General features: G+C 35.8%; 1 protein-coding gene across 1 annotated transcript in view; it reads left to right on the top strand.

The window, feature by feature from the left end:
- The window catches only part of COG6 (component of oligomeric golgi complex 6), a 58,778-nt gene that overhangs the window by 18,145 nt on the left and 14,683 nt on the right, over nt 1–25,950 (top strand). The window contains exons 6-13 of the mRNA XM_064504903.1: nt 1,983–2,065; nt 2,313–2,383; nt 3,603–3,696; nt 7,333–7,461; nt 7,575–7,666; nt 13,350–13,414; nt 15,804–15,895; nt 17,625–17,742. Coding sequence (XP_064360973.1) covers nt 1,983–2,065; nt 2,313–2,383; nt 3,603–3,696; nt 7,333–7,461; nt 7,575–7,666; nt 13,350–13,414; nt 15,804–15,895; nt 17,625–17,742 — 744 coding nt within the window. The remainder of the gene's footprint in view (nt 1–1,982; nt 2,066–2,312; nt 2,384–3,602; nt 3,697–7,332; nt 7,462–7,574; nt 7,667–13,349; nt 13,415–15,803; nt 15,896–17,624; nt 17,743–25,950) is intronic.

The raw sequence follows: 25,950 nt of genomic DNA, 5'->3' as shown, positions 1-25,950 counted from the left end.
TGTTGTTGAAGATATGAAGTACTGACTCACTTTTAACCACTTTCTAAACCAAGTTTTTTAATATGTTTATCGTTTTAGGTAGGAAGGCACATTGTTCTGCAGTAAAAGCAAACTGAATAACAAGACAATTGAGTATATTTAATAGATTTTATTATTGTAGCTGCATGGAAACATTCACTGAAATGCAGACTACCTGCTGAGACATGGTATCTCATTTCCACAGATATCCTGTTTGCAGTTTAAGCATTATTAAAGAAATAGAACAGATAATTATAAACAATGCTAATGAAAGCATAGCTGGAACTTTTTAAATGATTGTGCACTTGTGTAATTGCTGTATGCTTTTGTACCAACTATTACCCTGAAAGAAACATTCAGATTGAGATAGAAAAGCACAAAAAAAATCCCTAAAGCAAACAAAACCTGCAGATGTTTTACTTCTAAGGGCTTGATCTAAAGGCCAACTGAGTTTGTATTTTAGTATATTTTAGACTAAGCCATATCTTGTATTTCTGCATGTTATTTATATATTCCATCTCCTCTTTACATATGGGAATTGATCCTGCAAGCTGGTAAAGTATACTTAATGCAAATACAGTTCAGGTCAGTGCCTTACAAGGTCATCTTTTCAGCTCTTAAAAAAAAAAAAAAAAGACCTAAAGCAAGCACATCTCAAGCCTGGAAAGGGGACATTCTGCTCCTTTCATGATATAATTTCTCTTTTCTGTTTGAAGCAGCTTTCCAAAATTGCTGCATAGTATAGAAAATCTTTCCTTTTCACTCTTAAATGAATTCTGCCAGTCTATGGCAGAAGGAAGCCTTTTTATTTCCTGTTCTTTCCCCATGCATGTTGCAGTGCACAATGACAGTAACATCGTGCCATTTATTCAGTGCTTGACCTGCAGCAGAACAAGGGTTAGTCCTATCGACCCTTCTGGCCTACCTAAAAAACGTGCAGAAGTAACCAGGCTATAATCATAATTGTGCTACTGACGTGGCAGACTTCATTAAAATCATCTGTGCACTTTTTCCCTATGATAGAACCAACCAGTGTGCTTAAAATATTATTGAAGTCAGACTTCTGTTTGTGAGATTTCTTTTTTCTGACTGAAGATTTTAATCTCAAGATCTGTGAGTTGGATTTTCATAAATTTATCTTCAACACAGTTGATGCAATGGCGTAGATTAAATCAATTGAGTACCTCACTTAGAGAAAATGTATGTTTTTATATGAATTGAACCAGAGTGGAGCTCTAGTTTTCTGGGGTAAATTGTGTCCAAGTCACAGAAGGAACAAACGCTTGTGTCGGAATTCTCCAATCTCCTTCATAATGTTTGAAAGATGACTTCATAAAATTATTTATATTTGAAAATGTTAGTGGATTTGCTTTAATTCCCTAAAAAAATAACATTTTGGCAATATGTCAGTGTTTTCTAGAGACTGCTACTGATGTGTTATTTGCAGAGAGAGGTTAGCATGGAAAACCTCAGTTTATTGCAAATGCTTGATTTTTCTTAGGAATTGTTACTTTGCTCATATTAAAAGAAAAAATATCAGCCTGTAATTATTGTGCATTACAGCTTATCAGTTTGCTCTTCAGTTGCATATGTTAATGAACAGAAGATAAAGGAATATACAGTAACATACTTAAAAATATCCTCCCAAAAGAGATAAACAATGTGGGTAAGACACACACGTGCTGTATAAAGCCAGGTTAAAAACATATCTTTGCTGCTGTTAAAAAAAAAAAAAAAAAAAAAAAAAAGTGGAATAAGGGAGTGATGACAGGAAGAGAAAACATACTAAGGCTATTGAGGTAGAATGAAGGGTAAGATGTATGTGCGATTGTATTTTAAAAGCAGCACTTGGAACATGGACCTGCAAAGAGCAAAAATGTGGAAATGGAATAAGGAATACAAAATGCTAGAGATGTGAATGGAAGTTGCTGCTTTTAAACACGACTTTATTTATTTATTTGTAGGATTTTTTCAAGGCATTGGGAAGAGTAAAGCAAATTCACGATGATGTCAAGATTCTTCTCAGGACAAATCAGCAAAGGGCGGGGTGCGTGTTATTTAAACAACTTAAAGATAGCCATTTAAGCCATTTACTAGTTAAAAGTAACATTTACAGTGAGGTCTCATTCCTTACATCATATTACCATAAAGAGTATTCCACATCAAAACAAAGAATAGCAGCATATTTTGAAATTTTCTTAATTTAAAAGTGGTGCTTTTTATTAGATTTCTAAATGCTTTTACTAGTACTACCTAAAATAGTATTTGCTCATAAAATCTTTTTTATCTTGTAGCTTGGAAATTATGGAACAGATGGCTTTACTGCAAGAGACATCTTATGAACGACTTTACAGATGGACTCAAAGTAGGACTAAGATTGTTTTTGTTATGTTTATGAATATTACTGTGATGACTCTTTTAACTCCTTGATATGGGTTGAACTCGGCAAGAACCCTTTCCAAGATTCATTAACAAGTCTTTGGGTTCCTTCTCAGTGAAAAATTTGTCTAAAAGCTAGCTTTTGTGGGTCAGATTGTTGGAAATTAGTTCTGGGCACATAATCGCTGGCTGATCACACCTCTTTCTGTGAAGCTATGTTATTTATTTGCATTTTTCAGATGGTCTTCCACAGAGGTCAGTGGTTACAGTTTAGGAGTCTAATTGTTGAGTTCATTGCTTTTCATTTTCTTGCAGGACACAGGAAAGTTCTCTTTTTTGATAATTTCCTAGTAACATCTATCTTAGTAGGAGCAGTGGTTTATTACCTTTTAAACTTGATTAAATGTTGTTAAACCTACCTTTTAGACTTGTTTTCTTAGGATGTTCTCTTGAGAATTATAGTACGTAATATTTTTCCACATACATACTCTGGCTCCAGATGTCAGTATTTAATGGAATATCTTGATAGTGTAAAATGTAGGTGCTTTGTTTCGCTTCTCGCTTCTCCCAAAATGTTGACAGGAAGATACATGAAAAAGCTGATGCAGTGGGTGAGTACATTGGCTAGTTGTTTTTCATTGGATGCTGAAGTCTGAGATGGTGGTTGTGGTTTGGCCTTAGTAAAAATTCATCTATATTATGCTAAATTGTGTGATTTGGTGTATATGATTTCCACATTCTTGCGTGGAATATGCAAACTTATAAAGCTATTATACGTATAGGTATGTCACTTAAGTAAAAAATATATAGTTTGCTTAAATAACATATGCTCCCTTTTTTCTTAGCAGATTACCTGGAATGTGGCGATCAAGGGATTATGGAGCCTAACAGAATTTTGATGATTGAATGGCTTAACAGTTTGTACCTAGGCACAACCAGATATTAAGCTTCCTTTAATTTTTATTATTGTTGAGATTTGTGATGCTCATCCATTTTACAGCAAAGTAATGCTTACAGGAGAGGGGAAATTTAATTACAATAATATAAACAAGGCCATGCAGCATATTCTGAAGATTTCAACTCAAAATCTAAAACCTCTATGAGTTTTTAACCTGTTTTCTTGTTTGACAGCCTGGTATATATGATGTTACATTACCTGTTTTCTGTGTGAATAATCTATTTTTATTGGTGTTGATATTTTTCAGATGAGTGCAGAACTTTGACACAAGAATCGTGTGACATTTCTTCAGTTCTCACTCAAGCTATGGAAGCCTTACAAGATAGGCCTGTCCTGTATAAGTAAGTAAATGTTCATGATTAACAGAAATGAGTATTTCCAGCCTATAACACTTACAAATTGACATGAACTACAGGGAAAAGTATAGTGGCAATTTAGTCTTGCATCCGATTAAAGAAAAATTGTATTTCAACTTCTCTAAACTTCAGAAGCCTATGACATAATTATGGTACAGTAAACGTCATTGGCTTTTTTCCAGCTTACTGGTTTCTAATTAAAGTAAAATGTCAGACACTTTTTATTTTAATCCAAATGAACTGTGAATATGGGCTGCTCTCCTTGCAGGGTTTTTCTGAAGGAAAAAATGCTGTCCAAAGCATGTGATTGTCTAGTTTAAATCCCCAAAGTAAAAATTTGCTAATTAGTTTTTACTCAAGTGCTCAAGTTTTACTCAAGTTTTTACTCAGTAAGAGTGTCTTCTATTATGGGTTGGACAGTAATATGTTAAAACCAATCTGTTATACATTGTGTGCCTCCCAATTGTAGGGGTACCTATGTACATGTATATATTGTATGTATATATTATGTACTAGTATGTATATATTACATACTACTATTTAATTCTTGTTCGGGAGTTGCTGAAGGGACTATTTGACCTAAATGAAATGCTTGTTACTAGAGGCAGAATAACCACAAGGTGGCACTATAATAACTGTCTTTATTGGGGTGACATTGCAAGCAGGTACAGTTTTATAGTTAATCCTAATGCATTTAACTTTTTTAAGCTTTAGGGTTTTATTTTTTTTAATCATTGAATCATTCATCATATTTTTCAACTATTGCAAATTACTCTTAGCCAAAAGTATCCAAGACAGCAGAGTACTAGGCTGTCTTTCAAAGGCTAGCCTTGTCTTTAAGAGTGTCAAAGGTGCAAAGTGAGCTATGTGACGCTATTGAACTTCATGGAGGGGAATGTGTAGTGCAAACGGGCCTTCTGTCATTAAGAGAGAGAGCAAACATCTGTATATGCTTAGACAGTTCTGGTAATTAATTTGAGGTAGCTGTGGTATCTTACAAGAGCTCCCCAGCTGTTGCTCATGGTGCTGATGTTCCTTAAATTTATTGGGGCTAGTTAGTACATTGGGCCATAGCTGGGGATTGCAGAGTCCTTTCTTGCATTTTGTCTTTCAGACCCTTTTACACAGCTGTATAGGATCAGTCACAACTGTGTTCACAACATTTTATAGGGGTCGTTATAGATATGGTTTGTATCTTCGGCAATAAATATTTTGTTATGTTTAAGTTACTTTCAAATTTCACATAGTTTTGCTTTCTTAATATTTATGACAAAAGTTCATCTTCTGTATAAAATTCACAGCTGGCTAATCTACAGTGAATCTTCAAAAGATGCTTCATTTTTCTTCCTACATCTTTTTCACAGACAGAAGTACTAATATTACCAACATTTGAATGCAACAGGACATATTTTTCTCCAGAAAGGCAAAAGTAAACATTACTATAGAAGATGCAACCTTGTATCTCTCATCTTAAATTATCATGCTTAACTACTTGCTACAGCGGTATTGATAAAATTGCATTATTGATGCTTTGTAATATTTTCAATCTCAAGATTACTTTATTTCCTTTGAAAAGTAAAATTTTTTATGTACCTGTGTACATACCACACTGTTGAGTTAAAAATATAAAAATTCTGTCATAGAAGAAATTATCTCGAAATTATTGTTGTTATTCTGCATTTAAGCACTTAATGTGAATTAAGCCCAGATTTTCCTCCAAATTACTGCCCCAGCATCTGATAAAGATCCTGAATTGGATGAATGAAAGTGGATGAAATGGAGAAGGGCAGGAGTTTAGAAATATGACTGCAAATTCTTGTTTTCTGATTTTGAGTTATATATTTTTAACCTTAAGGTGGCAGAAACATTGCACCATAGACAGACTTCCAGGAACTGCAGTTACTGGACATCTGAAATGAACATTTTGGTTTGGTGTTCACTTCCTGTTCCTAACAGAGAAATTGAAAACTGTTTTGTAGATAATATGTGGAGTCATAGCTCAGAGGAGTATTCTGCTTCCATCCTGCACTCTGATTTTTACAGCTTTTTCTCCACCTCCTCCCCGCCAATGAATTTTCTTTACTGGGTATTCAAACAATTGTTGTAGGGCTGAAAAGAATGCAAATACTGTTTTCCTTCCCTGTAATGAATATGTGTAATAACATAGTAGTTAATACTGTGTTTCTAGTATAAACAATAGTTAATACTGAATTCTATGCGTGCATGGTTATGACCCTGTTCTACTGACTGTAGAAGGAAAATTAGTAGTTTTCTCTTTTAAACAAAGTTACTATTAACTGTGGTTTTCAAAACTAATAAGACCTAGTCTACTGCTGTATTTTTAATGATCTATTATAGCTGTTTATTGTAGGAGGGAAAAAAGCTTATCTGGTTTATACACACACCTGAGATTTTTCACTGCAACACTGCTATTCCTGGACTATTGGTAGTCAGTGAATCCCAGATCTCTCCTGCTGTTAATCACATAATTTTGGAAATAGTGATTTATTAAAGAATGTTTTATGTTAAGTTTTTTTAAAAATGTAGGTATTTACTCTCTAAGTTACCAGATACACTTTCTGGAGAAAAATATAGAAGAGTAGTGAAACTTTGGTTTAAATGTGCTATTTTCCTGTCTCTCAAATAGTAATATAGAAAAAGAGTAAAACTGAAGGATCCCTTGGACTATTTGTAGCATAAGAGAAATCTAGTTGAAATTAACTTGGAACCTATTTGAAACAGTGTATTGTCTCTTTTTGTATTTTGTCTTTCACATCTGTTTAGTTGGGAATGCAGTGCTCATTTAATTTCAATCAGAGTGGCATGCTTTTTTATTATTATTATTTTATTATTTTGATTTTACATCTATTCAGCTGCTGGGTATCACTGGTAAGTGATACCACACTTAGTCTTTGATATTTCTCCAATTGGAAAAATAAATTGTCATGTGTTTTTCTTTTTCTCCTTTGTAATTTATGTGTTTTGTTCAAAATACTTAAATTCTCTTCGTTAAAAAAACAAAGTGGTCTGGTGCTTTCAAAATTCTTCTGTTTCTAAATAGGTAGAATGGAGTGTTAGCAGTGTTAGTTTCCCTCTTTTACTTGCCCTTATGCTTCAGCCCCAACAGGAAGGTAGCCTCCTCTAAAAATGAGTTTGTGTTTGTTCTCGTACATCCTCTGTTACTGGGATGCTGATTGGGATGATGCACTCTTGACCTTTAATTGTGTGTCCATGAAATATCTAATTGGGACTCATTGATTAAAACAGCTGAACAACTATCAAGTGGAAATAACTTTGTGGGTAGTAACCATCCGGTGGCCTAGAGGAGAAGGGCAGAGTGGTGCCCTGGCTATTTTTATTCATTTGTGTGTGGTGAGGGGATGGGAGGGTGAAGGAGTTGTTCTTCAGAACAACTTGAATATATGAATTCAAGAAGATCTTGAATATATGTTCAGAAGAGTCAAGAATATCTGGAGGTTTTGAATTTTTCATAGTGGAAGCATTGATGCAAGTTTAATAGAATTATGAAAAATGGTTACTTACAGTAACTGTGAAGCTGAGCTAATAAAACGTGATGATGTGAACTGTTTTGTTTTACCCCTTTTCATATTTCAATTACAGGTATACTTTGGATGAATTTGGAACAGCTAGGAGGAGTGCTGTAGTCCGTGGTTTTATAGATGCCCTTACTAGAGGAGGTGTAGGAGGTACTCCCCGTCCAATTGAAATGCATTCTCATGATCCTCTGAGGTACAGTGATAGTAAGAATGTATATTAAATAATCTTCCTTTTTCCCCACTGACACTTTAAATCCCTGACACCATAAATCCCTGATTTACATAGGAATTTTTGGTTTCATTTAGGTATGTAGGAGACATGCTGGCCTGGTTGCATCAAGCTACAGCTTCTGAAAAAGAACATTTAGAAGCCATGTTAAAGCTTGTAACTGTTCAAGGTACTACTAGATTTTAAAACATTTGTTGAGAAATGATAGGAAACATGTCTGTGATAAGTCAGAAGGTGTGATTAATTTCCTAGGTTATGCCTCAGTTATGCGAGTCTGACCTTAGACAATACTGCAGATAACTTGGAATAGCTGATGCTTGTGTTTTGCAAGAAAGCCTCCAGTGAAGAAGAGTATTTCAGAATGCTCTCTTCTCTTTTTACTGTGCTCAGAATAGTTTTACACTAAATTTAGAAAGAGACTTTTTATACTGTAGTTCAGAGTTCAAAAGGCTATTTATAATATATGTGAATGTATGTCTCTGCAACAACATTGTCGTATGGTTGCTTATTGACATGTTGAGGATATCTGTTATCCCTTGCTCCTTTGTTTAGTAAGAGGGTTTTTTTGTTTTTTGGGTTTTTTTTATAATTGTCTGTTCCTCCTGTGCTATGAGTAAAATGCAATTTCCTTCTGTTATGTGACATATCACTATAAGCTTCTGGACACTAAAGCAGGCCTCTCATGGATCTATGAAGCTTTATAATACTGACGTTCTCCTTCATTAAGAGATATACAGATTTTTATTCTTCAGCCTATTTGCTCTTTTTAAAGTACTTTAGACCTGTGCTTTCAAGTACTTTATTATATAGAAGCTGGAGTGTGGTTGGTCTCCATAGCTGCAGCCAAAGACTTGTTTATCAATAAGCACGTATACTCAGTTATGACAAATATAGATCAAATGCAAGTTCTCACAGTATGAAGAGCTCTTCAGACTAAGTCTTGGAGTCCTGCTCTTGGATTTAAAGTTAACAGGTATTGGTATTTTCCTTACTGCTGTAAGTATTAAGTAGCTTTCCTAATTAATGGCATATGGGCAAGGAGGCTATTTAAAATAGGAAATGTTGTAAATCAAACCAAAACAAGGAAGAAGTTTCAGAATACTAGAGAGTTTATTCAAGTGGTACAATGTGTTATTATATATATTTCATGTAGTCATTATTTGCATACAGAAAGAAGATAATTACCTCTATCTCTAAATCATCCTACATGATGAGTTTTTTTACTACAGTTACAGAATTCTATAAAAGTGAATTTACTTTTATTTACTGACTGTCTTAGGGAGATAGGAAAGTAGGTCTCATGATGGATGTGTGGTAGAGAAAATGTCATAACAGTTCTATGCATGAAGAGCTGATGCTTCTGTTGTAACTGCAGACAGTGTTTGAGGAAAAGCTGGCCACATAGAGGACGTTACTGTATCTAGTTCTGCTGTTGACTGTTCTGCTGCTACTGACAAGCCTTGCATTCTCTTCTGAAATCCTCCCACCTCTTTGTGCTATGCTTTATCTAGCTATTAAATTCTCTGCTCTTCTGGCAGGATATCAGGCTGAGATGTTACAATAACTTAGATATATTGAGAGTATTTCAGCCATGGATCAGAGTAAACTACTTGAGAATATAGAGAAAGAAATGTTTTGGGGAAAAGTTTTGTGAAAATATCATCAGGTGAAAACTTTTTTCCCTTCAGAATGGTATAAACAAGCAAACTAACATTTCTGTGCGAAGCAAAATCTATTCTCCCAAGCTTAACCAGGAGTGGATTTGCCATCACTGTTGTGCAATTCTCAAGAAATGTAAAGAGGATAAGATGATCACGAATTCTTAGCTTCAGACTGGAAGCAACAAAGCCTGGAAGTTACTGTGTGTTAACTGTTCCTCTGGATCTTTGGGAAAATTTTTTGATGACAAGGATGGTTATAGGTTAAGAACTGTAAGATGAAATCCTTGTATCCTTGATGGGATACAATTGAGTATAGTAAGAACCCTTTACTGCAAAGTGCAGTCTTATGAAGTAGCTTGAGATTATATGCTTCATATAAATACAGATCCAGAGTTGGCACTTGCTAATCAGTGAATATACCATCTACAATATTGAGAGATTGAGTCAAATTCCTTGATAGTACAGTCTTCAGGTGCCCGATTGCACAGGCTATAGCAAGGATTAAGTTAGTTTCACTTAGCCGTTTTAAAAGGGGACATCTCATTTGTGATTATAGATAAGAGATTTTCATTTCCTCCAGAGGGCAAATACCCTTAACAGAAGGTCACATAATCATACAATAGTTGAGGTCGGAAGAGATGTCTGGAGATCATCTGGTCCAAACCCCCTGCTCTGGCAGGGTCAGCTAGAGCAGACTGCTCCAGGATCATGTGCAGTCGAGTTTTGAGTATCTCAAAGGATGGAGAATTCACAGCCTCTCTGGGCAATCTGTTCCAATGTCAACCACTCTCACAGGAAAAAAAGTGTTTTCTTAGGTTTAAATGTAATTTCCTGTGTTTCAGTTTGTGCCCATTGCCTCTTGTCCTGTCACTGGGCACCACTGAGAAGAGTATGTTCCCGTTCTCTTGACACCGCCACCCCATCAAATATTTATACATATTGATAAGATCCTCCTGAGCCTTCTGTTTTTCAGGCTGAACAGTCCCAGCTTGCTCAGTGTCTCCTCTTATGAAAGATGCTCCAGTCCCTGAATCTTTATGGCCCTTTGCTGGACTCAGTCCAGTAGCCCTATGTCTCTCTTGCACTGGGGAGCCCAGCACGGGACACAGCACTCCAGATGTGGCCTCACGAGTGCTGAGGGGAAGGATCACTTCCCTCTACTTGCCACAGCGTTGGTGGCTCATATTCAGCTTGACCACTAGGACTGCCAGGTCCTTCTCTTCAAAGCTGCTCTCCAGCTGCTCAGCCCCCAGCTTGTACTGGTGCATGGGGTTATTCCTCCCCAGGTGCAGACTTGGCACTTCCATTTGTTGAACTTCCTGAGATGCCTTCCTGTCCATTTCTCCAGCCTGCCATGATCCCTCTGAATGGCAGAACAGCCTCTGGTTTATCAGCCACTCCTCCCAGTTTTTGGTCATCTGCAAACTAACAACATCCACTGCTCTCCCCTCATCCACCAAGCCAGCCATCTCATCGTAGAAGGCTATCAGGTTGGTTAAGCACAATTTTCCCCTCTGTAAATCCATACTGACTACTCCCGATCACCTTCTTGTCTTTCGTGTGTCTGTAAATAGTATCCAGGATTAGTTGCTTCATCACCTTCCTGGGGATCAAGATGAGGCTGGCGGACGTAGTACCCCAGATCCTCCTTCTTGCCCTTCCTGAAGATAGCAGTGACATTTGTTTTCTTCCAGTCTTCTGGAACCTCTCTAGAACATCATTATATCTGCCATGAAGATAGACATCTAGTGTAGATGTTTCGGAGACTTCCATCACAACTGTTTTTTTTCCATTCCCCATAGAGGGAGCCTGAGCAACTAGTATAGACTAGACACCTAACTGGGGGGGACAGCTAGAATTTAGGTGGAATGAGTCTTTCCCTATGGTAGGTCAGTCAAATGTTCTAACTTTAGTTTCAACTTAAATAGCTTTTTGGAGATGAAGCCACTTTTATTATTTTAATTCAGGAGTTTCTGTGCCAAGTTCAGATTTCTATTTAAATCCTCCTGTAAGCTCAGTGTGACTTAAGTACTGTGGAGACAACAAAAATCCTACACAAAAACTTCCTTTATCCTCTTAAAAAAAAAAAAAAAAAAGTCTAGCTATGGGTGAGATGGATGTAGATTTGGTCCTGATGGAAGAAAAATTGTGCAAAGGACACATATTTGGAGGAATGTCCCAGTTTTGACTTTAATGAGAATGAGCTAAGTAGCCCACAACTAAATATTCAAGAATAATTTCTTAAAAGTTTTAAAATTTGTAACCTTGCAAATGCCAACTCTTTAAAATTAATTTAATCAAAAATGCCATTAAAATTTTGAGCAGTGAAAATACATTCAAAAGGATATTCACTGTTTTGCATTGTACTGGCCAGGGGAAGAGTATTTGTTTTCTTCTTTGGAGCTTAGGCGTTCTGTAAGCAGGAATCTTCCAGTTTTATAGAGGACTTGTGCTTGAAAGGGAGGGAGAATTGCAAGTATTCTGTTTAAAAGAAGCAGTAGAAACCCATTTTCCTTGGAGTTGTAGGAACCCAGCCAGAGAGCCGAAGCCAAAATAAAGTATAAGAAAGCTGTCTCTCTTATGGAAGAGTGTACAGAGAGAAATGAAATACGGTATGGGAGGCAGCCAAAAGCATATCTTCAGTTAATAAAACTGCTTTCTAAAATTGATTTTTGAATCTCTAAAAATTGTTTCATCCGTAATTCTTTCATGTCAGCATGATGTACTAATACTTGCAACAGTTACATAACCAATTTTGCTGGAAGATTTCCTTTTGTTTGCTGAAACTAAAATACCGTACTTGGACATTAAAGCGTATGTGAAGGCACATGCATGCAATATATCAAGATAGTAAATCTATGTGTGTTGGTGTTTGAATTTGTACATTTTTAAAGCTAAAACTTCGATGACTAAGAAATTGTTTTTAAGTCAATCTGGTCTTGATATACTATTGCATATATGTGCCAGGTACTTGTTTTACTGATGAACAATAAAAATATGAGTGCTCCTAATGGACTGAAATGTGAATTCTGCTAAAAGGTGTGTACATTGTTAGGGTGTATTTGGAAGCAAGGCATTACATAACAGCCCATGAATCTTCTGTTTTGTAATCTTGCTTTCCTTGGTTTCAGTACTGAAATATATAAATACAATTTTATTACCTTACCAATTTAGGATGCTGAAATTCTTACAGAAGACAACCACACTGAATGTAGTTTTTTCTGCTTAAGTAGCTTTTCACGTATCTCAGTGTAAAGGGACATGTCACACATATCTGATCTCTGTTTATAATTTTTACTCTCAGAGGTAATTTCTTTTAGTGTGAAATAAAAGGTGTTAAATATAGCTTAAGGTCACCTGATTTTTATCACATCTTCATCAATTTGTTTACTGTTCCTTGCATGGGTCCCATCTGAAGATGAACTCTCGTTGGCATGTTTTAAATTAGAATTAAAGTATTGCTGTCTCCATAAATCTATTCTGAGTCATTGCTGAAGTGAGAGCTTGAAGATCTGTTACTTTCAGTTTGATTGATTTATGACAGTACTGGTTGCTATGCAACAATTCATTTGTGTTTCATGATGAGGTAGGGCAATATTCTCTTTTATATATGTTGTTCTATGAAAGACTAGTTTCAGTTGCTGCTAGGGAAGATGCATTTGCTAATGCTGTAGTATACTGCAGCGCGAAAGTACGTCTGTGACTTAGTTCATAACAATGCCATAGGTGCATCAATATCTAAAATTGCCAGATGTGTATTTGCAATTTAGCCCTTTCACAGTGGTAAATACTGTTGTTCCTTGAGCTTCTTAGTGGCCTTTTTTTTTTATTTATTTATTTTCATGAAGTGCTGATATTGAGCCTCACTGTGACAGTTTCTTGCTAGATCATTCTTCCCCTTGCTCCTTCTCCCTCAAATCCCCAGGCTCTACATTACAATAGAAAGTAATCGCATAGCATAAGGTAATGACTCTCCAGGACCCTGTTTTGTCATGCAGCTATTTATTAATGGCTAGATTTGAAGTTCGGCAGAGATGTAAACCAGTCAGGTTCTTGCAGGGAAAGGAACATGCAGTCCATAATGCTTTTTATGGAGGAATAGCTCTTACATTTGTTTTTGTTTTATAGTCATGAAGAGAAGAGAATTAAATTAATCTGTGTTATCTTAACATATGTTTGTATTAACTGTAGGTGTGGAAGAAAATATTCAAGAAGTAGTTGGGCATATCACAGAAGGTGTCTGCAGACCCCTGAAGGTAAAGTATTTTGTTTTCCTGATCACTCTAAAAATAGCTCTGTGATGTTTTCACAGAACCTGTGCCCCTGTCTCTCCAATGTATTTTCGTCATCCCTGGTTAAGAATTTGATTCTCAATCTTGCAAGTCATAAAACTCTTCAAAATTAAAGATTCCTTAGTTCATGAATATCTGATTATAATCAGTCATACAGTGAGAGATACTAGCTTACTAAATCTATATCTTGGTTTTGTTTTGTTACTTTAGAAAAAGTCCAGAAGTGCTTATGTGCAAAAATTGAGCTTTGGGCTAAGAACATAGGAATTGCTAGAGCGAGTCGAATGAAAAATCAGTTTAACTTAGTGCCTTTCAGTAAGCCCTGTCTTTCATAGTGACCGTCAGCATAGGCTTAGGGAAGAGAATGCAAGTTGTGCAAGTGTGTCACAGTATGTCTGCAGAATGGTCTCCCAGCCTGTTTGTGGACTTACTAAAGACTTACTGAGCCATAGCTACTGTCTTTGTATTTAATAGACCTCATTAGATTTTTCTTCTATGAATATGTCAGCTTGCTATAAACCCTTTGTATCTACAACATATCCTGCAGGAGGGAAGTCCACAGTTTAATTATATGCTGTGTGGAAAAGCCAACTCCTTTTTGTTTTTTTTTCATTTAATAAGCCTGGCTCTTATATTGAAAGAGACGATGAAGAATTGTTTCCTACTTCTCTTCTTTATGCCATTCTGATTTGTTGCATTTCTGTCACATCCCTCCTCAGCTGTCTTATTTCAAACCAGAGTCCTAGTCAGTTTAGTCACTGCTAATACAGAAACAATTCTCAAAATCTTTGGTCATTTTCTTGCCCTTCTCTGTGCCTTTTCTAGTTGTATATTCTGTAAGAGTTAAGGACATCAGAACTGTATATCCTATTCAAAATGTGGATGTCCTTTGAATTTACTCAGTGGATTTGTACAGGATAATCTTTTGTAATTAAGCATTTAAGTACATCTAGAATAAGGCAAGTAAAACTTCTAACTAAACTGTAAGAAGTTACCTGATTTGTAATATGGAAAAAGAATAATAAGTACGTTAGGTTTAGGAAAAATACTTTTTATTGTAATCATATGGCACCATGATATGTTACTTTTCTAGTGGATCTTCTGCTGATATTTGTGAACCTGTCACTTCAGTTTGGCTTGATACTCACCTTCTTCCCATTTTGCTGTTTTCCATTTCTTAATTCCTCTTTTTATTTTCCGTTGCCACTTTTAATTTTTTGTCAGTATTTTGGTTTTCCTGTTTTTCCCCTACCTTTCTTTTTCTTTCTTGTTATACATCTAGACAACACTTAATATCTCTGCCCAAAAGGCCTTCTATGCAACATTTGATATAGGTATTTGTATGTGTACCTCTGTATATGTATGTGTGTTGAAGGACAAAGTTCACACAAATGTTGAAATTAAGTTTGTGCATCGAGCTTTGCAAATAAGAGTCAGAAATTACTCTGTATTTTTGGCCTCTGAGTTAGATGCAAAGGGAGATGATTGAGGAAGCATAATCTTAGTTTAACCCTCTGCAGCTGGCCGTGACAAGAAGGCACTGCTGTGGGTTGCACTCCATTGAACAGCAGACAAATAACGGAAGAGGAGTGATGGCTGGTGATTTGTGTGTTGCCTTTTCACATGTGCAGAAATAGTGCAGCAATAAGTCAGTGACTATCCCTTCTTCATGAGTACCCGAAGGCTGACCTTGGGACAGCCTTTGGTTGAGACTGTACGTACCGTGGAGACAACGCATCAACTGTCCAAATACAAAGAAAGTCAGTGCTGTTTTGGTCTGTGTAGCCAGCATCTCCTGGCTGAGCTAAATGGTCAGTGTGGCTGCTATTTAATTATAAATATATCTACTTACATACCAGTAGCAGTTATGTAATCACTTCTTTGAGTAAAGAAGAGATTAATCCAGGTGAATTTTTGTCTTTTGGATAAAATACCTGATACTTGGGATATTCTGAATTGCTGCGTGATGCTAATGATCAACCGTTGTAGTTTAGGGATTTTGCAGCTGTTCCTGCTGTTCAGTGCTGGGGAGGAGTGCAGTATGTACTGATGTTAATCCATTAAATGATCTCATTATTTTGAAATTTTCAATAACAAGTTACAACAAAAACCTGTAGGGAAATGTGATTTTTTTTTTTTTGAATACACCTGCTTGTTTTCTATTTGGATGTTTGGCAGCCAAGAAGTTTGGTTCAAGAAGAATGTTGTAATTTAACTGGACATTGTCAATTGATACATTTATTTCTGGTTAAATTTATTTCTCAAAAATCAGCCTTATATGATATATGAAGTCATAGGGGTTGGCTTTCAGAGTTTATGACCTGAAGGATATTTCTTTTTTTTTATTCTGCAGGTTAGGATTGAGCAGGTGATTGTTGCTGAACCAGGAGCAGTTTTATTGTACAAGATTTCTAATCTTCTCAAGTTCTACCACCATACAATCAGGTATGCAAAATTTAGAAGTATGTTAAGGATGCTTTTTCTTATATAATAGGTATAAAGATTAATAAAGTAAAAACACTATTTTCTTGCTTTAGTTTATGCTCTGTGCTGTAGAATCAGAGAGAAACATTCACGATATCAAGCAGATGCCATTTATCTGTTGTCATTCCTCAATTCATATGGCATCTACATTGGAATATAGCATTAATTTGCCACAGAAATTGGTTTTTTTATTTTTCCTGGTAGATACTGATTGCATACAAAAAGCTACACAAAAAATTTAAGATAACAAATTTAAATACCCCTTTTAGAAAATGCTAGAATGAAAATTACCTCCAGAATATTTATTTTACCTTCCTAATGCAAGTATATTATGATACCATCTTTTTATATTATGCACTTAAATTTTTCTGTCAGGAAGATACTTGCCTCATTCCACATCTCTCTATTCAAGGTGCATGCGTTATCTTCCAACCTGCCAAAAGCCACCACAGACACTGAAACCAGAGAAGAGCCAGAAACTGTTTTTATGTATTGTGGCATTATACAGTTGTTCATTTTGGTTAGAAACAGAAATAGCAGGAAAATCTTCCTCTGCAATCCTGGACTGAACTACGCTGAGACAATTTGAATAACTAATATGATGACTTGAGTTTACCTTCAGACATTTAGATAATGACCAAACTGGGATATGTGGTTCTTGGCCAGCCCCCGGTGTATTTAAATCCCTAAAGTGAATGGCGCTACAGCTCTGTGGTAGAACACATGCAAGACTTTTGGGAGGGGGTAATATTGGGCAAAACATATTTTATTCCTAATCTCATTTTTAAAAACAGCTAAAAGATTTTTGCTGCCATTTTTCTGTCTCCAAAAATCTGTTTCCCGGTAGTTATAAACCTATGTGCAATTGAAAATGTGATGGTAAAATGGAAGGTCTTAGGCAATCTTACCTATCGCTTTCTCTCCTGCTAACAATACATTGTTTAAAGATCATTGGAGTACCTTCTGCCAGATGAATAATTTCCACTTTATAGAGGAAGTGCACCAAACTAATGAAGGGAAAATTCAATCTGAGAAATGTCCCTCTAAATGCAACAAGATTATATTCTAAAAATGAAGCTACAAGCATTAATTAGCCCCATTATGACACAGATTTACCTGCCATTATTTGTAGCTTAGAATCACTTTTACTTTAGACAGAAGATAGATCCAAGAAATGTGTGTGACCTTCTAATGTGGTTTAAGTTTTATGAAATATTAGTGCTGACACTTGGAATAATAAAGCATGAATTCTTGTATTTCTGGAGATGCCTAATACCACAATGAAGCAGTACATTTCCCTAGAGGATAGTAAGACAGAATAAAGTTATCAGCACTTTTGTTTACATAATCTATATTTGCTATAGCAGAAGTAGAAACAGTCGAAGTAGTCACAAAACAAAAATCCACTAAATATTAGGATTATATCAAAAAGTTTCTGCTAAGCTCTAAATAGACTGTACTTAAAAGTAATATCTAATTGTTTGATAGTTGATAATGTTTGTTCTCTCTGTCATCTTACTTATTGGCCCTCTGAGAGATTAATTCATATGGAGAACGGTTCCATATGATGGTTTGTTGTACATTTTCAACTTTCAACAAATTGTATTTGAAATTCCATCGAAAGTATCTGACTCTGTCCTGTGCACCTCCCCCCTTTGTATTAATGAAATAATCTTAATTTTGTTTTCAGTGGTATTGTAGGAAACAGTGCAGCCACACTGTTGACAACAATTGAAGAAATGCATTTGCTGAGCAAGAAGATATTCTTTAATAGCTTGAGTCTTCATGCAAGTAAACTAATGGACAAGGTTTGTTTCAAAATCATACAGCTTTCATGTTTCAAAACAAATACTTCTATTTTTCTTTGTCTAGTAAGATTATTAGATGCACAATTGTTGTTTTATACTTTGACTTTTCCTAAAATTGACGTTTTGTTGTTTCTATAGAAGTTATGAAACTACATAGAAAATTTCATTTTTAGATTTTAATTCTTGTAATAGTTTTATTTTTGTGAAATCTTTCCAATTGTTCATTACCACGTATGGCTAAAAATACTTTCATAAGCAGTATTTGGTTACAGAGCAGCAGAGCAGCTTACAAATTTTTACGATCTCTATGGCAAACAAAAAAAATTCCCTAAGTGCAGTATAGCAAAGTCAGCTGATTGAGCTAGATGATCTGTGTTAATGCAGCAGCAGATCTATAGTTAATTGCTCATGTACATAATACCTTTCTTGGAGTTATGAAGTATATCCCAACGTGGCAAACTGTGTAAAAACAAAATTTGTCCTTTTCTGTTTTTTATAAAAGCAGTTTTCTCACATGAACACTGCTGCCATTAAAAGCAGAATATACATTTTCTATCCCAAACAACCATACCTAAGCAAGCATTACTCTCTCTCTCTCTGTTTTTTTTCCTCCTGTAGATTACTTTGAATTGTATTATTGCTGAACTTTCTACTATTCAGTACTTAATACTATCTTATTCAGTACTTAATACTATCAAGGTTGCTGTTTGTGGATCCACCCATTAAATCTCACCTTTTTGAGATCTAAGCAAAGTCAAAGCAAACTGTTAGGCTAGAAGTCCCTTTCCATTTCTTAGGGATCAGCTCTTCATCCAGCATCCCTCTCTGAGATGTGAAGATTTGGCTAGATCCTTAAACCAGGAAGAGGTGGCTTTCTTTATTCCAAGTTATTGCACAACCCGAGTTCATCAAGAAGCCTCCACATTACTGGGTTTTTTTTTCCAGTTTAAGAACATTGTGTGAAAGTGGAAAACAAAACAGTCAAGTTTTGTAAGTGAATTTCTAACTTAATTGTACTTTACCTACAAGAAAAACACAAGATAGAGGTAGATTGCAGAAACTACTCTGCGTGCAAAACCCTGTAGTTCCCTCACCATTCAGTGGGTCTTTCTGAGTTTCGTACATTTTGTTGTTCTGTGATCCTAAGCTGGTTTTCTCATTCTCTGCAGTTTGACTCTGGTCCTATTTTCCTGTCTTTATACGGTGGCTGAGGACTTTCTCAAAGGAACAGTTATTCCTCCTCTACTTCCCTTCCAGTATATTCCAGTGACTCCTTTCAGTGGTTGCATACCCCTCATTAAGTGACTCGTTTGGTTGCTGCCACGTGCTGCTGTAATGATAAAGTCCACTCAGTGCATTCAGTTTGTACTCATGGGGTGCTTCCATTTGAAGGCAGTGCTCTGCTGCTAATGCTTCTTTGAGGTTCAGTTAAAGCTTGAGTTTATAAAATCTGCAGTGAAGGGACAATATGATTTTACCAAAAATACATAAGTAAAGCTTGTGGTTTGTTGTAGGTATATGCTGCCCACATAATAATTCTTCAAAACTTTTTTTCCCTAATACCTAAACTATCTCGTTTGTGTACTTTGTTCTATTTATGAAGAGAAATCAGTGATGGACCTTATCAAAGATACATGACTACTCTTTACTTACAAAGAATATACGTGCAAGATAGTACTTAACAAAAAGAGTTTCTTGGCTTGCAACTCTAAGTCAGCTATGTATCCAAAAGCTGTCTATATATGTCTTTTCCTGTGCTTATTCAAATTGTGTCAGTATCTTCTTTCATGTTTTATACTGCATTCATCCTTCTCTGTCTTGCATCTTTGCTCAAACAGGATCCAACATAATTTTTCTACTCGCATAACTCACAAACTTTGTAGCTTTGTTTTGAGTGATACACTTTTCAGTTTGGAGATAAGATTAGAATTAATAAGGAGAAGAAGGAATGATAAAATAGTTGTGGTCCCCCAATTAATAGTATGTGTTCTTTGTATCCTCACTATGGGGAGGTTGCATAATCCACTTTCACTGCTCTGTCCCCCTCCCTCAGTCCTGAGCCTGATTGTAACTGGCTGTAGACACTGCCATTGTTTTTTAAAGAAGTCGGATTTGGTTTTACTGACCTTTAATAAAAGTGGTGATTGCACTGCCACTTGCAATGAGACTTCACTAAAAGGTATTCAGAATAATGAATGATGTGCCAAGCCTATCAGTTAATGTAAAAAGATCATACTATTGCTCTTCTTCATAAGCAGGTTTTATAAATTAAATTTGAAACATTGACAAGAGTATTATTTTACGTTATGTATGTGCTCTGTGAAGATCTTTCTGCAGGATATAATTGAGATCAAAAGGTTAAAGAGACTCAGAAGAGGATTAGATGTGTGAGTAATGAAGGCAACCATATTTATTAATCTGTATGCTTCAGGAGTTAACCACTAGGTAACTGTATGGGTGAGAAGGAGTCTTACCATATTTATGTGTAGTTCACAGAGAGTTTTAGACAGTCCCTTGAAGCATCTTGTATTATTTCCGTTTGTGAATGAACTACTGAACTGAGAGATGATGTCTTATATTCTCATGAGTGAAATTAATTTTACTTCACAAAAAAAAGGCAATAGGCTGAATTATGCTCAGAAAAACATAAAGATATAAGAAACATATCACACCTTTATTTTGTCACAAATTTGATTTTCCTGTTACTTAGTTTACTGTGTGTTAAAATACAAATAACCAGCTAATACGGTTTTTCATATTTCTTCATTAATTTAGCAGTGAATGTCATGATGCTTCTGCATTGTGAGGAGTCTCAAGGTTGCTCTTTATCATTCAGTTTTTTATTAATGTATTTCAGACCAAAAGTGTGTGTGTGTGTGTGTGTGTATAAATAGGATTCTCTTCACATCCCAACCTTTTTACCAGCGTTTTGCCAATTATGTATGCATCGGTGCACTGCAACTGTTTTCAGAAATGTTTTGATTTTCAGAGATGATTAAAGCACTGGAAAACAGACCCTTTGTGCTTACAGTATGCAATTATGAAGGCTTTGTTGCTGATTTCCTGGTATGCCACGTAGATATTTGAGAATAATTGCTTGTAAAATTAATAATATACTTACCACTTTGGACAATCTAGAAATCATGCTTTTCCATATTTCTAGGTTATTTCTTATATTTTGCTTTTTAAAGGATTTCTAGGCCTGTCTCAAAGAATATGAACTATTCATTACTTAGCTTAAAATATAATTCTTAAAGCAATTTAAATAATTTTGGAAATAGATTAGCAATACAAGTGAGGAGTTTTTATTTCTATAATCTAAGTGCCTCCTTTGTTTAGATCATTAGAAGAAGTGAATATAGCCTGTGAGTTACACCATTTTGATAATCGTATTCCCTCGGTATCATCAATTGTTGCTGATAATCTAGAAATTACAAGCAAGAAAGCCTGAATGGAAATCAATTGTAAGAATTTTATTTCACTTTAAGAAGATTTTGAATGTTTTCTTGGTTACTGTTCCTAGCTACAAATTCCAGAAGGTTTAATCATCGTTACCAGTGAATTTTAACTTGTCAGGTTTTTTTAAAAACCTATATGAATTCTCACCTGCTGTAGTTTGGGGGAGAACTGTCTAGATTGAATTGGTGTGTCATTGTGTCTTGCTATAGTCTACTTTTTTTAAAAATCTGCAGTCTATCTAATAATTGATAAGTCATAATTGTATTTAGGCAAAGCTTGCTCCTGAGTAGAGCTAGCTGGAAATATTTTAGGCAAGGCTAAATATACTAACTCAAGACCGCTTACTTTGGATTTAGAAGAACAGCAGGATAGGATTCAGGTTTGATTTCACCATAACCACTGCCTTCAAACTTCCTGGGATTTTTTCTTGGGAAAAAATCCTGATGGGAAACTGAGATTTCAGTTTGTTCTTTCAAGGATAAAAGAAATAGCTTTGTGTTCAATCTATTTTGAGGTGTCCCATCTTTTATTAAGTAAGGATTGTCACAAGCACAGAGCTTTATGAACACTTAAAGACTTCCCTAGTCCTGGATTCTCCTCCTGTGGCAGTCAAGTCATCAATGTGAATGATGCAGGGAAATCCCTGGTTACTTTAGATTACCTACTGGCTTGCTTGGAAGCCCTTTTCTTATGATTATTTTTTCGTTACATCAGGAAACCTCAAGCATTCTAGCTGTAATCTGAAACGTGGTACTTGTCAGTTCTCAGAACTTCACGTTCTTCAACCTGAGAATCTCTTTTCTGTTTTCTTTCACTCTTCTCAAGTCATTCCTTAGGATCAGAAATCTATGTAACACACACATTCACCATGCTGCCTAAAAGTAAATTTGTACTTATTAAAAGAAAGGCAATGCACAAGGTAGTTTCTTTATCTCCTGTTTTCTTTAAAACCTGTGGTGAAGTTTGACAGCAGAGTCATTGCAAAGCAACTTTGTTTTCAGGGATTAAAATGCCATTCACTGCTTTGAGAGTCTCGAGTCCTCATAGAGCTCAACACTGACACCACGCAGAAGCTGTGCATCAGGGCACTTCTGGATTGCCGAACAATCAGTGCCTCAGCTTTTACTGCTAACAGTCTTTCCTTTGCATTGTTTTATGGGCTCTTATCTTTTAGAGGCAGTGTTTGGCAGTCCTTCCAGTGCTTTCTAGATCTGGTAATAATGTGTTTAGCAGAAGAACTTTGTTGCTTAACCAGAAAGTTTGGCCCATGATTGTTCCTGTTCTGAAGAATCTTGTTTGTATTTGTTTCTTTCATGCTTTCTTGGACCCAGAACAACCATGCTAGTAAAGCAGTTTAGAATATATATTCAGCCCTTAAGTGTCCTCTTATATGTTTGCTTAGACTCTGTGGTAATAAATCAAATGTTTAGGGTTTGGAGATTCTTGTGTGTTCCTTAGGTGGATAGCTGAGCTGCTTGTATTGAGGGCACAACACATATGAAAGGGCACAAAAGGATATGATCCAAGGATAGCATCAGAACTCACTGCCTGGACATAAATAGGAATGTCCTGGTACAGATTACTGCTGTACAGATGATAAATCCAGAAAAAGGTACTAAATAAAAATAATGCACAGAAAATAGATATTGTTCTGTTGAAACTGGAAGCAAGGTTCAAAGTACCTAATGTGTTGGAGTGGGTAGACTCCTCTCACAGTTCTCTCCAACTGAACGAATTGTCATGCAAAATCAGTAGTCCATTGATGAGGCATTTTAACGAGCCTGTTGGACTAACCTATGCCAGTGTGTTTGATTGGACCAGCTAATATATTGGGACGGTGGGAGTTTTTAGGCAGACCTATCCTTCTTCATGTTTCAGTAATACTCTAGAAAAATTACTAAGTGAAAGAATAATTTAAAACTTTGAATTAAATGGAACAAAAGGTATCATAAGGGTAGAGAGATTATGCCAAACTAACTTGTCCTATGCTTTCTGAGTTGTGAGAAGGTTATTAGTAGAGTACCCCAAATCAGACTTCAGGATTGTTGTTCCTTAATACTGCGCTTTTTAGAATAGATGTGTATAAATGAAGTTTTATGGTCACGTTGTGTGTGAAGTTTTTTAGTGGAAAGGTATTGAAGCATTAAAAATGGGAAGAATTGTACACTTGATTAAAATCCCTGATAATTTGGCTCCTGTCAGAATGCAACCTCAGGTTTTGGGGAAGCCAGCTACTAGATAGGTGTAGTGATACAGGTTAATGTTGTGGCCTGAATGGATCCATGTGGCCAAAGCAAAACTAAAAAGAATTTTTCTGTTGTCTTCTCTTTTCCAGGTCCAATATAAAAATAGCTGAAAAGAAAAGTATGTCATTAGGCGTTTTGCTTTTGAACCCCTGCTGATCTCTGTGGGATCCTAATGGGGCTCAAAAGAGGACAGCCTCTCTGAAGCTCCCCCAGTAGATTTGCACTCAAGTTTCTTATGCCACTACTGTCTTACTATGGCAGAAGTGGTCTCAATTTGTAGAGTGAACGTAGTCTGTAATAGACGCATACCAGTTGTAACCACTAGGATGAAATATCCAGATATCTTTTCCCAAGATTTCACCTCGTTAGTGCTTTTTCTCCACCTACTTGCCAGTGAGCTTCTTAAAAGACTCCATTAAAAGCTGATTAGGCCCTTCAAAAAGCTGTCAACCTCTTGCTTATCACCCTGGCCAGTATTTTCTATGAGGAATGATGGTTTTAAATTGCTTTTTTGTGTTACTTAACGCTACTATAACTTCATAATGTTACAAAGCTGCTCTGCTCCTCTCCAGTCCTTACCAGAACTTACTGTATTTGATAGAAACAAAAATTGTGTGTGTTTTCTTTTTTCCATTTAGCCTTCTTCATAAATGAGAGAGGGAAGCTATTAATGTAACATACACACTCTTCTTGATTTTTGATACTGCCATCTTTTTTGTACTTCCCTTTACAGTTTGTTAAATTCTCCAAGACATCGTTTGAGCTGCTTTCTCTCATAGGCTAAGAAACCTGCTTTGGATTTTAACTTTGGAGGAAGATTATTTACTTAGTAATTATTCCCCACCAATTGACATGCAGAACTTTGCAGTTCAGAGCTTGAGAGTTTAAATGATGACACAGTCTTTTATATTAAAACTTTGTTATTTTAGGAGAATTGGTTTCTGGTTTGTATATTTGATTTTAAAAATTAGGAATTTGGGGGGGTTGTATGGGTGGACATCTGATTGACCATGGTTTCGCACAACTGAACACTGTTATAACTTTGCAGTGTCTATAATTAGACAGTTAGTACTGTGTTACAGTATGTTTCAACAGTATTGAACTAGCCATTGTAGAACTTTTCTGAGAATCTTTTAGAAAAGAGCTCCTGTCTGGCTTGCATCTGAAGTTGTTACTTCAAAAATAGAATTCAGCATGCATTTCAAATGTATTTCTCTGGAAATAGCATCAGTTATAATAATATTTTAGTGCATGTGAAATATTCAGGGAATCATTTTCTTTTTTTTTTCTTTTTAATTAGAATAACAGCTTAGTTCTCATGAATTGATGTTGGTGGGTTCCTCTATAAATTGAGATACATTGGTTTTTATATTTTCATTTTTTATTTCTGAAATAACATTTCTACCTATATTGATATGCAAAAGAGAATGTTCAAAACGGGTTTAGCATTGTTTTAATTTTACTCCTGCTTGCTAATAGTTCTACCTTTACTGACGTAGTCAGGAATTTCTAGCTAACCTCCAGTAAAATCTGATGTTCTTAACCTTCTTTCCTTGCAATGTTTTCTTCTTCCGTAATGTTGTTCCCATCCAGAAGATCGTGAATTTAAAAAGAACAGAATAAATGAAAGATGAAGCCCATTTAGAAGCTTCTGACTATCAGTTACTTCAGGGGACAAAAGTTCTGTGTAAAGAAGTCTGAAATTATCTTTGCTGTGATCTATGTGCGTGTTGGAAGTTAAAACCCCATCAGACTCTCGTCTCAAATTAATGCCAAAATATCCCTGAACACGGTCCAGTTCAGGTCTGAGAACAGTGTGTTCGGGACACAATCAATACCCCTAATAATAAACAAGAATAAACAAGAAGTCACTCACTGCTGTAAATTTCAATAAACTTTGGTACTAATCAGCACTGAATAAGTGCCTTTTCTGAATTACTGTTTCTTCATTACTAGGAGAATAGTCATTTTAAACTTTCAGGACTATTTAGGCTGAACAACAACTGTTCTCTGAGCTTATTAAATTTAGGTTTCCATTAGTTCCCCGAATTCAGTGTGATATCTCTTGGAAAGCGAGCATGGTGGAACACTTTGTATCCAGAAGGATGCATTAAAAATTTTTTTTGGTCTGTCCTAGCAGCAATATGTGGACATTTGCAGTATCTTGAATATTTTCTAAATGCATAAAGTATGAAAGCTAGACCAGGCTCAAAAGAAAGAGAGTTAAATTTCATCTTTCTCTAGTGGCACGTTCTTTAGGTACAGATTCGTTTCAAGGAGCCTTAGGAATGCTACGCTCAGAGGTTGTCTGTTACGCTTTCCTTTTGGATTCTTTGGCCATCAGTCTCTGCCTCTTTAATCTGTTCCCTCCCCTCCACAGGAAACTCCTCTCATTTATTATGCTATTAGTGAATAGTTCTTATTCCGGAAGGGATGGAACATACTGCCTGTGGCTTGGGAGTCCATCTAAAACTGCCTTGTTTCCTTATTGAGCTGGAGTCTT

This window comes from Dromaius novaehollandiae, chromosome 1 (genome assembly GCF_036370855.1).
Source record: "Dromaius novaehollandiae isolate bDroNov1 chromosome 1, bDroNov1.hap1, whole genome shotgun sequence".
In the NCBI taxonomy this organism is placed as follows: domain Eukaryota; kingdom Metazoa; phylum Chordata; class Aves; order Casuariiformes; family Dromaiidae; genus Dromaius; species Dromaius novaehollandiae.
This window is presented reverse-complemented; position numbering and strand designations above follow the sequence as displayed.